The sequence below is a fragment of the Castanea sativa genome, chromosome 11, assembly GCF_040712315.1.
Source record: "Castanea sativa cultivar Marrone di Chiusa Pesio chromosome 11, ASM4071231v1".
NCBI lineage: Eukaryota > Viridiplantae > Streptophyta > Magnoliopsida > Fagales > Fagaceae > Castanea > Castanea sativa.
Genome location: NC_134023.1, coordinates 13148780 through 13161485, shown reverse-complemented (window position 1 = coordinate 13161485; position 12706 = coordinate 13148780). Strand labels below are relative to the sequence as shown.

At 35.8% G+C, this 12706-nt stretch overlaps 1 protein-coding gene across 3 annotated transcripts in view; it reads right to left on the bottom strand.

The window, feature by feature from the left end:
• The window catches only part of LOC142615804 (molybdenum cofactor sulfurase), a 38994-nt gene that overhangs the window by 18901 nt on the left and 7387 nt on the right, over positions 1 to 12706 (bottom strand). For all 3 annotated transcript variants that reach the window (XM_075788640.1, XM_075788641.1, XM_075788642.1), the window contains exons 9-14: positions 11136 to 11174; positions 10904 to 11060; positions 9520 to 9622; positions 8070 to 8186; positions 610 to 687; positions 380 to 481 (exon numbers count right to left, since the gene is read on the bottom strand). In XM_075788640.1, coding sequence (XP_075644755.1) covers positions 380 to 481; positions 610 to 687; positions 8070 to 8186; positions 9520 to 9622; positions 10904 to 11060; positions 11136 to 11174 — 596 coding nt within the window. The remainder of the gene's footprint in view (positions 1 to 379; positions 482 to 609; positions 688 to 8069; positions 8187 to 9519; positions 9623 to 10903; positions 11061 to 11135; positions 11175 to 12706) is intronic.

The window sequence follows — 12706 nt, the reverse complement described above, 5'->3', positions numbered from 1 at the left end:
GAAAGGTCCTATTAATGGGTGCTCTTAGGACATTTATTAATTGACCATTTTTAGGAAAGTTTTTATACTACTTTTATGGGAAATATAAAAAGCTGTTAAAAAAATCAATTACATTTTTCTTTTTCCATAAAAATTTTCTAAATATATTTCCTAAACCAATACCCTTAAGGCTTCCATTAACATTTCCCAAATAAAATTAAGAGAGCCATCAACATATTTTCAAAAGAAATTCTTTAATCAGATGAATCTTGAAATTATCTCAGTATATTTTGCCTAAAATATGTTGTCACACTCATGCTGAAAATTTAATAAACTGCGGAGCCATAAAAAAGAGTTTTTTATCCCTCAAAATTTGAGCAGTAGCAAAAAGAAAATCTACCTTGGCATCTTCATATGATGACATATAACCAAAAGACACCCTAACAGCTCCTGTTGGTTTTCCATTAAGTATATCATAGTCATCCCAGCAAACATGGCCAGCCTAAACTCAAATGTGCAATTGTCAAGGATGTATTGCAGACATTCGACTTGCGGAAACCAAAGAAACAGATACAAAGCAATTATTGTCATATAAAGGTGGGCAAGTATCAGCCATAAAACAAGAAATACCTCCATATTTGAACGAAGATCCAAGTGAGACAAGCCAAGATATTTTGCACATGCTCCAGGATTGCAAAAGCAGCCTGTCTACACAAGAAAGCGACAAAGAGATACCTTACCAATCAGCATCCTATCAAAAATTAAGAAGTTGAACCATTTATTTCGTTATGCTCCTCCCATGTCATCAAGAACTAGACATGTATTAGAAGACATCAAATCATACAATCAAACTTTTAAACGATACAAAAACATCAAAAAAATACAGCAATGTAAAGTGCACATGCATTGTTAGGGACAGTGAAAATGTCCAACAGAGTATGCTTAAGCGTTGCCAATGTAAGCAACAAAAGATAGCATTTTACATGTATTCTAGCAACAAATCATCACCTTGGTTGCATTCTATGATGAAAAAAAGAATATGAAAAGAAAATTACCAAAAAGTAAAATACATACCAAAGCTAAGAAAAGCGTGTGTGAGTGTGTGCACGTGTGTATATATACTTATATATATATAATTAAAAAAAAGGATCATCAATTGCTGGAAATTAAATAAAAATGATTGTATAATGTCCATTCATACTATAAGGCATTAAGAGGGTTCACTATATCATAAATTCCTTGGAAGGCAATATGGAGGGTGAAGGCTCCTTCAAGAGTACTTTTTCTCGTGGACAACATCATGGAAGAAGATATGCGATATAGGAAATCTCATTAAACAGGTTAAATTTATGGTGAATTTTTATTGTATGTGTATAACAGGGTGAGATTGTTGATCATTTGTTGTTGCATTGCCCAATAGCAAGGGAGTTATGGGTTTTTGTGTTTGTAGTGTTTCGAGTTAAATGGATGGTGTTGAAGATGGCGTGTGGGAGTGCTTCCATGTTGGCAATGTAGACTCAATTATTTCAGAAATAGGGTATGGAACATAGTTCATCGTGCTTGATATGGAATATTTGGAGTGATTATATCCACAATTTCCTAATAGATTAAGCTTTTGTTATGGTATTAGAACAAGTGGTCTTGCATTTGAGCCTTGTCTCCAATCTACTCCCGTTTAAAATGTGTAAAACTACCACATGTGGAACCCCACTTAGTAAGGAGGAATTTGACCCCATGTGAGGGGAAGTGTTAGAATAATGGTTAAGTGATTATTATTTTTTCTTGTTCCTATGAGTGTTGCTAGTTGTATTGCAAAAGTACAAAGGGATTTTTTTGTGGGGAGGGATGGGAGATGAATTTAAATATCACTTGGTTGGCTAGAGGAATGTTTCTGTACCCCTTCATAATGGGGGTTTAGGTATACGAAATTTGATTCTCTTAATCAGGCATTGATGGGAAAGTGGTTGTGGTGGTATGCTTTGGAGAGAGATGCTTTGAGGAAAAGGGTTATTGACACAAAATATGGTAGTATATGGTGGGGCTGGTGCTCTAATATCGTACAGGGCCCTTATGAGGTTTTCCTGTGGAAGAGTATAAGGAAGGGGTGGGACACTTTTCATTGCTTTGTTAGCTTTAAGGCGGAGGATGGTTCTTCTATTAAATTTTGGCAAGATCCTTGGTGTGGGGGACATCCTCCAATGGAGAACTTCCCAGAATTAAATAGTATTGAACATAATAAAGATGATTCTGTGAAGAGCTTTTATCTTTCTCAGGGGATAGCTACTATTGGAATATTAGTTTTAACCAAGCGGTTCAAGATTGGAAGTTGGAATCGGTTGTCTCTTTTATGGATTTACTATATTTTGGAGTGTGGAGGGGGGATGGAGTGGACAAGTTGTACTGGAAACTATCATCCCAAGGGGTGTTTGAAGTAAGCTCCTATTATAAAGTCTTACCATCCCCAACTCATGTCTTTTTCTTGGAAGACTCTGTGGAAATGACAACATGATGCTTGCTTAGTGCTGCTACTATATGCAGGAAAATTTACATTAACACAATACTAATAGGAGGGACTATGGAGAGGATGGGTTTTGGGGAGAAGTGGGGGAGATGGATGAAGGCATGTATTTCTACAATTCGCTTTTCAATGCTTATCAATGGGTCTCCCGCTGGTTTCTTTGGTAGTTCTCGTGGTCTTTGTCAAGGGGATCTCTTATCTCCACTCTTGTTCTTGTTGATGATGGAGGTGTTGAGTAGGTTGTTGAAGAAAACTAAAGATGGAGGCTTTCTTAGCGGTTTCCAAGCAAGCCCCATTGTGGGAGGAGTAGGTTTGCACATTTCTTATCTTTTGTTTGATGATGATACTATTCTTTTTTGTGACGCTTCCAAGGAACAATTATTATATATTCGTATGATTTTGATCTTCTTTGAAACTATCACAGGCTTGAAAGTAAATATTAGTAAGAGTGTGATTGTGCCAGTTGGTGAGATTGGGAATTTGGATGCTTTGGCCCGCATTTTATGTTGTTAAGGTTGGCTGTTTGCCCATGACTTACTTGGGTATGCCTTTGGGGGCTAATTATAAGGATTCTTCAATTTGGAACCCTATTATAGAAAGGATGGAGCAAAAGCTCTCAAGTTGGAAGCAATTATATCTGTCAAAAGGAGGTAGGCTTACTTTATTGAAGAGTACTTTATCAACCCTTCCCACTCATTATTTATCTTTGTTTACTATTCCACAACATGTGGCAGACAGATTAGAGAGGATCCAAAGGGTAGACATGGTAAACGGGTGGGTCAGGTCAGGCCAATCGGGTTGCAGGTCAAAACGGGTAATTTTAAACGACTTAAAAATGGGTTCGAGTCAATCGGGTTGCGGTTCAGGTCAGGTTGAGTTCACCCGTATTTTTCTCATAAATTTTTTTTTATATAAAGAAAACATGTATTTGCCATTTAGAAAGTCATGCCACAAATTACTTAGTGTAAAATGCATTACTTTAAATTCACCACTTATATCAAAAATAAACTCAATTAAACTTATTAATACTTATTCAATAATTTTAAAATTATACAAATCCCAACATTGCTAACTAAAACAAAATAACACAAAGATAAGTGTGGGTTTTTTTTTAGGACAATACTCAGACCCAAGTAGAAACAAGGATCCTGGGCCATATACTTGTTGTTTGGTGGACTGGATTTGGTTCACCGCAGCTAAATCAAGCTGATTACGAACTAAGTTGTGCATTAAACATGGACTCTACAATACACACACTAATACATACAAGGCATATACGTATTGCACAATAAGGGATAGTAAAAAGTGATAGAATCAAAGGAAAAATAATAAGAAATGTTAAGGGGTCCTCAACATAATAAATAATACTTCATTATTTTCTTGCAATTTCAATACAATATGTCTCTCTTACACTAGGATGGGTTACAAGGTCCAAATAAGTTCAAAAATCACAGACTTAAATAGCTATTTTAGGCTTCTAAGACTTGTGTGGTTTGAATCCCTTTGAATCCAAGCGTATCCTTTAATGCCTGTCTTAGGATCCCGGATAGGGTTTTCCCTCTTTCCTTTCTTTTTGAATTCTAAAGAAGTTTTTTAAAAGATCTTTTCTCTCTAATTCACTATTGCTGAATGGTTTTTGTTGATGGCTTCACCCCCTTTTATAACATCTTCCTAGGGTTTTTGGTGTACCACAGATTCCCTCCATTTGCTGCCCTGAGTACTAGAACCAATGTTGTGTCAGCAATATTGGTGGCTGGTCCCTTCCTTCTCCCCCCCCCCCTCCCAAAAGTCCCTAGCTGACCTTCTTCTTTTGGGGAGGTCCTAAGGGCTGACCTTCAATGCTTCTTTTCTTAAAGCTTCTAGACACTACTTTTCAGACCCACTTTTTGGCTACTTCACTTTTTGTCTTTTTCTCCAAATGGGCATATTCCTTTCTTATCAGCCTGAAAGATCCCTAGCCACCTTCCTTCATGGTACATCTCCCTGCGCTCCCCGAAGTACCAAACTTCTTTTCATTAAGTGCTAGTTCCCAGGTCATCTACCTTTTCCTGCATCATTGGGCGGCTGATGGGACACATCCATTCTTGTTCTTTGTGTTCATGGGCATGCTCCCTTGAGCTATCTCAATCCCAACTAGTCTCCTGTTGCATATCCCAAGGATCCCAAGCTTTTGGGAATTCTCAGGTGTCCTGGTTCAGCTTTCTTCTGGAGTTCCCCAGCAATTTTCCCTCTTAAAGGCCGGACTAGGCTTCCTTTTTTCTTTGTTTCATCAAGGCCAAAGCTTACTTATTCATGGGCTTGGGCCCTTTCCTACTCATTTTAGGTAGTCCTTAGTTGGCGGGTTTGGGCCTTAATCCTTCCTTGAAAGCCCAAATGGTTCTTGAATTTTAATTTTGCTTAATATTGGACCTTCGAATAATATTGTGACATTTTGGACCTCAATAATAAGTAAAACAAATACACAAGTTTTATTTCTATACAATATCAACATCCCAAAATAAAAAACAAAATTACAAATCACTTATTTGATAACTCATTTGACAAAGAATAAAAACATATGAGAAATTTAAAATCCTGAAAATTAATTTTATAATCTATTATCAATTGTGGTTGGCACTCTATTTCAAGTTGAGAATATACATTAAAGTTTGATTGTTTACTTATTTATACATAGTCTCTTTTATAAATATCATATCATCGTTAAGTAACACACACCCTAAGAAATATCATAATTTATTTTGAAAAGCCGTTTATTTTGGACATAAATTGTTAAACAATAAGTCTAAGCATTCATAATTTATGCTAATTTGATACTTTGGCTTCACTATTTTCACACTTATGAATGATTCTCACACGTCTAAAATTTTAAATCTATTTTTTTAGCTCTACTGTAACCAGATTATCTTAGCATGTACTTTACTATTCGATATCTAAAAATATTTACTCATTATAGAATGCTCAACCATTCATCTTTCAATTTATTTGCATGCAGTTATGTAAATGTCCCAATTGTTTTCTTAAAGCTCACAACAAACAATTAAACCAATATTGTCTTAATTTTATTATTTTTTTACCAACAAAAAAAAGTTCTAAAAAATGGTTCGGGTTGCGGGTCTATCAGGTTGACCTACAAAAAACACAAGTCAAGTCACAAGTCATCCTATTTTTGCTTCAGGTCAAAAAAAAACCATCCGGGTCGGGCTTTTTGGTCAGGTTGGGTCGGGTCAGAAAATTCTGACCCGTTTTGCCATGTCTACTAAAGGAATTTCCTATGGGGGAGATCTATTGATGTATTTAAATATTCACTCTTTGTTTGGGAAAAGGTTGTGGCCGGTGGAGGCAGGTGATTTGGGGATCCGGAGGATTGGGATGTTTAACCAAGCTTTACTAGGGAAGTGGCTTTGGTGCTTTAGGAAGGAGGCCACACACTTATGGCGTCGGGTCATAGCCTCCAAATATGGGGAAGGTAGTGAGGGCTGGTGCACTAGATCTATTAGAGGAACACATGGCTGTGGGATATGGAAGAACATTAGGAAGGGGGTGGAGAGTTTCTTTGGTCATGTGTTGTATGCGGCGCGAGAGGGTTTTTGTATTCGGTTCTGGCATGATCCTTGGAGTAGTCTAGCTTCTTTGAAAGAATTATATCCGAAATTGTTTGCTTGTGTTGTGGATAAAGAAGCTAGAATTTTTGATATAGTTGACATTGCACCTAATGGGGTTGATAGAAGTTGGAACTTACTCTTCCGCCGTGAGTTTCAGGATTAGGAGACTGCAAGGTTTTATCCTTTCTTTGCGCATATCTCATACAAAATACCTATGGGGGGTGATGATACCATGGTTTGGCAATTGAATCGTAGTGGAGTCTTTGATGTGTGTTCTTTTTACAAATCATTATTGAAAGCTCCATCAATTTTTTCCCTTGGCAATGCATTTGGAGTGTTAAGGTTTCTAGAAGGGTGTCTTTTTTCTTATGGACAGCTGCTACATGTGGGATTCTCACAATAGATAACCTTGTTAAGAAGGACTTGCCTCTTGTTGTTAATTGGTGTTGCCTATGTCGGTGTGAGGAGGAAACCGTGGATCATTTATTACTACATTGCAAGTTTGTCCATACCTTGTGGGGTGAAGTCTTCTACTTGTTTGGGGTTCAGTGGGTGATGTCGAAGACATTAGTCTCTCTACTTTCTACATGAAGGAATTGGTTGGGCATTCATTCTTCCAATGTTTGGAATATGGTACTAGCGAGTTTTATGTGGTTAACTTGGAAGGAATGCAATGTCCGGACATTTGAGGATGCTGAAAGAACTGTGGACCTATTGAAGTCTTTACTAACTAGGACTTTGTTTGAGTAGTCTCATATTTGGGGTTTTATGCACTGTACTTCTTTGTTTGATTTCATTAATTCTGTTAGCTTTTCCCCTTGATCTATTTGTATCCTTTTTTCTTTTCTTTTTTTGCAGTGAGTTTACGATTGTACTTTTCTTATCAATAAAGTTTTTATTGCCTATCAAAAAAAAATAAAAATATAAAAAAGAGAGACTAATCAAAATCCTACCTGAATTGGTGGAAACTACTAAGAATAAAATTATTAGTAGTACAATCAATAAAATCTAGGAGTACTTCTAAGAAATTGTGTTTTTCCAAGAACTAAATAATATTGTCAATTTTGAAGACATTTATTTATTTTAAAGAGTTTGGCGGGTTATGATCTACTGATCCACTGCAAGGTTATCATCTCTTGATTGGTCCTAGTGATCAGTCATTCCCTTGGAAAAGCATTTGGAAACCAAAAGTCCCTCCTAGAGTTGCTTTCTTTGTATTGACGGCAGCTTTGGGGAAAATTCCGACGATTGATAATTTGATGAAAAAGGTTTGAATTTCGGATTAGTGTTATATGTGCAAATGCATTGGGGAATCAGTCAATCACCTGTTACTTCATTGCTCTATTGCTACTGATTTGTGATCCATGGCATTGGGTTTGTTTGGAGTGCGTTGGGTGATGACAAGGTCTGTTGTTGAGTTGTTAGCTTGCTGGCAAGGTAGATTTGGTCACCATAGGAAGGGTGATATATGGACGGCTGTGCCCTATTGTTTGATGTGGAGCCTTTGGAGAGAGAGAAATAATAGGAGCTTTGAAGATACAGAAAGAACCATCCCTGATCTTAAGTTATTCTTTTTAAGAACCCTATTGGATTGGTTGTCAACTAGGCAGTGTCACACTTTATTTTTTGTTGTTAATTTAATAGATTTATGTAATTTATGCAATTGATCGTTTGATCCCCTTATACTTGGCTGACCTTTTTTGATATCAATAATACTTTATTACTTATAAAAATAAAAATTATAAAAATTCTCGACTTGAGATAGAAGCTACTTCAAGAAATCAATTATATGCTTTTGCAACTCAAATAAAATGCATCTTCCCAATTTTCATGGAGTGAAAACATCAATTCAGCCATTTATTATGCAGAAAAATTCAATCATAAAAACAAAGTAACAAAAATATATTAAAATAATGATGTTATGTACAAGAATAAAACATAAATATGCATCTTTATTTCAAAAAATTTACCCGTAACTGAATTCCAGATAAGGATGACAGTTTTTCCACTTCACGGTATCCAAACCAAGAACCATCAGGCCTTTTCAAGTTGAATGAGACAATTGGACCCCATTCACGACATAATACCTAGGGGAGAAATACCATAACACTTGTCAGATCTTTTTCAACAGATTCTGGAATAAGTTTTTTTTTTTTTTTGATAATGCATATGCATATGTTATCGTAATTTTTTTTTTGTTTTTGAGATAAGTACATGTCTTATCATTACGTGACTCACCTAAAGGCAGGCATTCCAAAGTGATCACTTTAAATACATAATATCGTTTACAAGTTTCAAAAGAATCTTAATCCAAGTTGTATAATTGGCTCAAGCTAAAATGGAATATGATATCTAGTTTTCACTTCTCAAAAGGATGTCAACAAACAAAACCAAAAAATAGGAAGAAAACATGCATTTTGTAAAATAAGGCATCCTTGTTAGTTGTTCCGCCAAGAGAATTGTGTTTTTGGCCTTGACCGAACCATATTCACAACATCCTATTAATAAATTTGGACCCAGATTTTGAAAATAGACAGCCTTAAAGAATTACTATCACTATGACACAATACACTTGGGAGCATGAATGCATCACAGTTGAGAGTTATAGAGTATAAAAAATTAGGGTTAAGAGAGAAGAATTGAGAGGAAGACAGAGAGAAGAAAGGTAAAAAAGGTTTAGGGCTTGTTCAATCAGTCCCTAACCTGAGCACGTATTTATATTATAGGGATCGCAAGAATACAAGACTACCCTTATGCTAATATAATATATCAGGGGAATAGAAAAATAACAATAATAACTCTAACAATCAAAGAGACACTATAATAGATGTAGGACAGCTCTAAGATCAGAACTGTTGATGGACCGCGACTCAGACAAAACTTGATGCCTCTGATATCAAATCTGGTGCAGGGCCTTCACATTCATCACCAACGAACCAGAAAATCAATGAGATACTGTTCTGAAGGAAAATTATCAGGATAAGGCTAAACAATGAGACTCTGGGTTGCACTTGCAGGCCGGAAAATACTAACAAAAAGGATAGAAGGAAGAAGACAGAAGTAACTAGAATCAATATGCTACCAACCAAACTCCCAGACCAAGTTGTCTGAATCAAAATGTTTGGACCCAAAAGCAAACCCTTAAGACCCACAGAACTGACCCAACCTGATACATAATACCCACAAAATCCTCAAGCCAACTTTTTTACTTAATATAAATATGAAGCTAGAGTATCATAAGCACTGAAATTGTGAAGCATTCTTGGTTGTAGTAAATGAGATTGTGCAGAATGAGGCATCTTCTCTGAATAAAATTAGCAATTAACTTCAATAACAAACTTTTTCTCCATTGTCTTTACTTACAATAACAAAATAATAATAATAATAAAAAAAAAAACAAAAAATCAAAACAAAACTAACCTTCAAACTGTCACTTTTGTAAACTTTGCACACACTGGCTCCATTTTCATGCCTTAAGGCCAAAAGCATCTTCCTCAGATATGTAGCAAGTGCTGCTGTATGCCTGAAAGGCAATATGCACTTTAGAACATTGCATATTAATCTAAAGCGTGAATGTTCAATTAAAAGAGCAAGGAAAAGAAGAGTATAAACAGCAAGGAGAACATAATTTTCCTGACTAACATGAAATCTTATATGTGCACGTTACAAAATAATGCAAAAGTTGGCACACATTTTTTCTTAACCTCTGATGGCAAATGTGGGAACAAGACATGTAAATTAAATAAAAGGGATGTAATGTATTTTTAATCATTATTGATCAATATCCAGTTACAAGAACTAGCAGCATTTACAACAGAAATACTAAGAGTAGCTCCAAACGTCAACCCAAGGCACATCTTCCTCTACAGACATTGAAAAGGTACTAAGGAAAACCAATAGGCATTAAATTATGGGTCCTTAAGCTCACCGAGGTTACTTTTTGAACTCACTTCAGTTATTCCTTATTCCTTCCTAGTCTGAATGAACACATGAACCGTGAATTATCTTATGAGTCTCAATTAAATAGATGAGCCATAACTTCTTTGAAAAAAAAAAAAACTGATCAACAAACAATTGATAATTTGCTCGCTACCAGTTGATCAGACATATTCCTCTCATTCCATCAACTAATTTTATCTGTGAGAGTTGATGAAAATAAATGTTTTATGTATTCTTCTAGTTTTATTGTGTATTAAACTAATAGAGTATCATATGTTTTATTACCATACACTTCAACATTTTTATTCTCTTTTGTGTTCTCCATTGTGTATTTCCCTCTTTTTTTTTCCCTGTATATCACCCCATACGTTAAAGCAAGAAATGCACTTTGAATCTTCCATTAAATTATATATATATATATATATATATATAGAGAGAGAGAGAGAGAGAGAGAGAGAGAGAGAGAGGGAGAGAGGGAGAGAGAATGACTTTCTCATTATCAAATACTGCATTGAATTTATTTTAGGAAACTATAAATGAAAGTCTCTTTCTCATACCCGCTATCTATTCCAACAATACACTAGAAAAAAAGTGAATGGAATCCCATCATTGTACTTGCATGTATTTTTTAATAAAAGAAGGTATTTATAATATCTCCAACAAAAGTTTTGAGAAGGATCACAAACAAAACTATTTAAATTTTTGAAATAAAATATGACAATCATGAATATCCTTTTTCTTTTTCTACTAAGGATAAACCACACCAAATAAGCACACAGAAATTCGTTAAACAAAAAAAGATAATTCCATTATTATCATCAAGAGAAACAATATTCACATTATAAAGGAAGCCAATTTCACATACCGGCCAATTGCAGAGATAGTCAGGGAATTTAGAATTTTGAATCCATGACGGATTGATGCTATGCTCAAGAATGGAGCAGTGCCATCCTCAAAAAGTTCCTCAATCCCTTCTCTTCTTTTAACAAAGTCAATGTCAGCAATTGTTGCAGCAACTGTGCCTGTAAAGCTCTTATAGTGAAACAATGTAACAACCACATTGAATACTGGTTGCAATTATACACCCAAGCACAAACCTCCACTGAAGTAGGTTTTCTTCAATAACTTTGCTGCATCTGCAGAACAAAATAATCAAAAAGAAAATGAGGAAAATAATTTTTTTTTCCTTCAAAGATCAACAAACCTAGTAAAATTATGATCTTTAAAACCTTTAGATAGGAGAAGAAAGAGAGAAACCTAGGGTTTCAACAAGAATAGCTTATCAAGAAATCAGGGTATAACTGAGCCTATGCTCTGAAATTGGTAATGAAATTCTATTACAATTGAAAAACTTTTTCTTTTTGATAGGTAATCAAAGATTTATTTCATAAAAAGGACATCATGTTCACGATGGTGAACACTCAGAACTTAAAATGAATGCAAATACCTTAGGAAGAGATACGAATCGAAAGAAGAAATTCAGAAATGGAAATACATTGTGTAAAACCCCAAATTTTACCCCACTCATATAAGGTCCCAACTAGTATAGGCTTCAAAAGATCTATGGATCTCACAATATCTTCAAAAGTGTGATTATTACGCTTCTGCCAAATTAACCACATCAAACAAGCAGGAACCATATTCCAAATATTAGAAGAATGCTTCCTCGGCCAATTCCACCAGCCAAAAAGAAGGGAGGCTACTGTCTTCGGCATCACCCACTAGATTGCAAATATCAAAAAAACTTCACTCCACAAGGCATAAGCAAACTTACAATGGAGTAGAAGATGATTCACAGTTTCCTCATCACACCGGCACATGCAACACCAATTAACCAGTGGTAATCACTTAAGAACCAAATTATCAATGGTAAGAATACTACCCCTAGCTACTGTCCATAAAAAGAATGACACCCTTTTAGGTACCTATGTACTCCAAATGCACTTCTAAGGAAAAGGGATGGAAGAACAGTCATCTAAATCAGCTAGCAAGTTATGGTAAGAGCGAACATCAAAGACACCAGAACGATTCAACTTCCAAGTCAACATATCATCTCTCTCACCCCTTGGCATATTAGAATAAAGATGCTAAAGCAGAGAAGATGCTCTCTCTACCTCCCTTTCATGAAAAGCTTGACGGAACTGTAAATTCCAACCTTTATTACCCCCTTCTAAATTAGAAACAACCAAATAAAAAATCCAAGCTTCTTTGGAAACAGCTCAAGCAAACAAATCTGGATAGAGATCCTTTAGAGGGATAGGCCCACGCCAAGGGTCATACCAAAAACGAATACAATGGCCTTCCCCCACAGCATACTCCACCTGTCTAAAGAAACTCTCAGCCCCTGCTCTAATATTCTTCCACAGTCCACAGCCATGAGTCCCTTGAACATCCCTAGTACACCAACCCCCACTATCCACTCCATATTTGGTAGCTATAACCTAACGCCATAACCTGTGATCTTCTTTCCCAAAGCGCCATAATCACTTACTAAGCAAGCCTTGATTAAACATCCCCACCCTCCTTATCCCCGAACCACCTTCCTCCATCTGTAAACAAACTTTCCCCCACGCGACTAAAGAATATTTAAAGACCTCATCAAGAGTCCCCCAAAGGAAAATCCTTTGTATCTTCTCCAATCTGGCTGCTACAGCTTGAGGAATTGTGA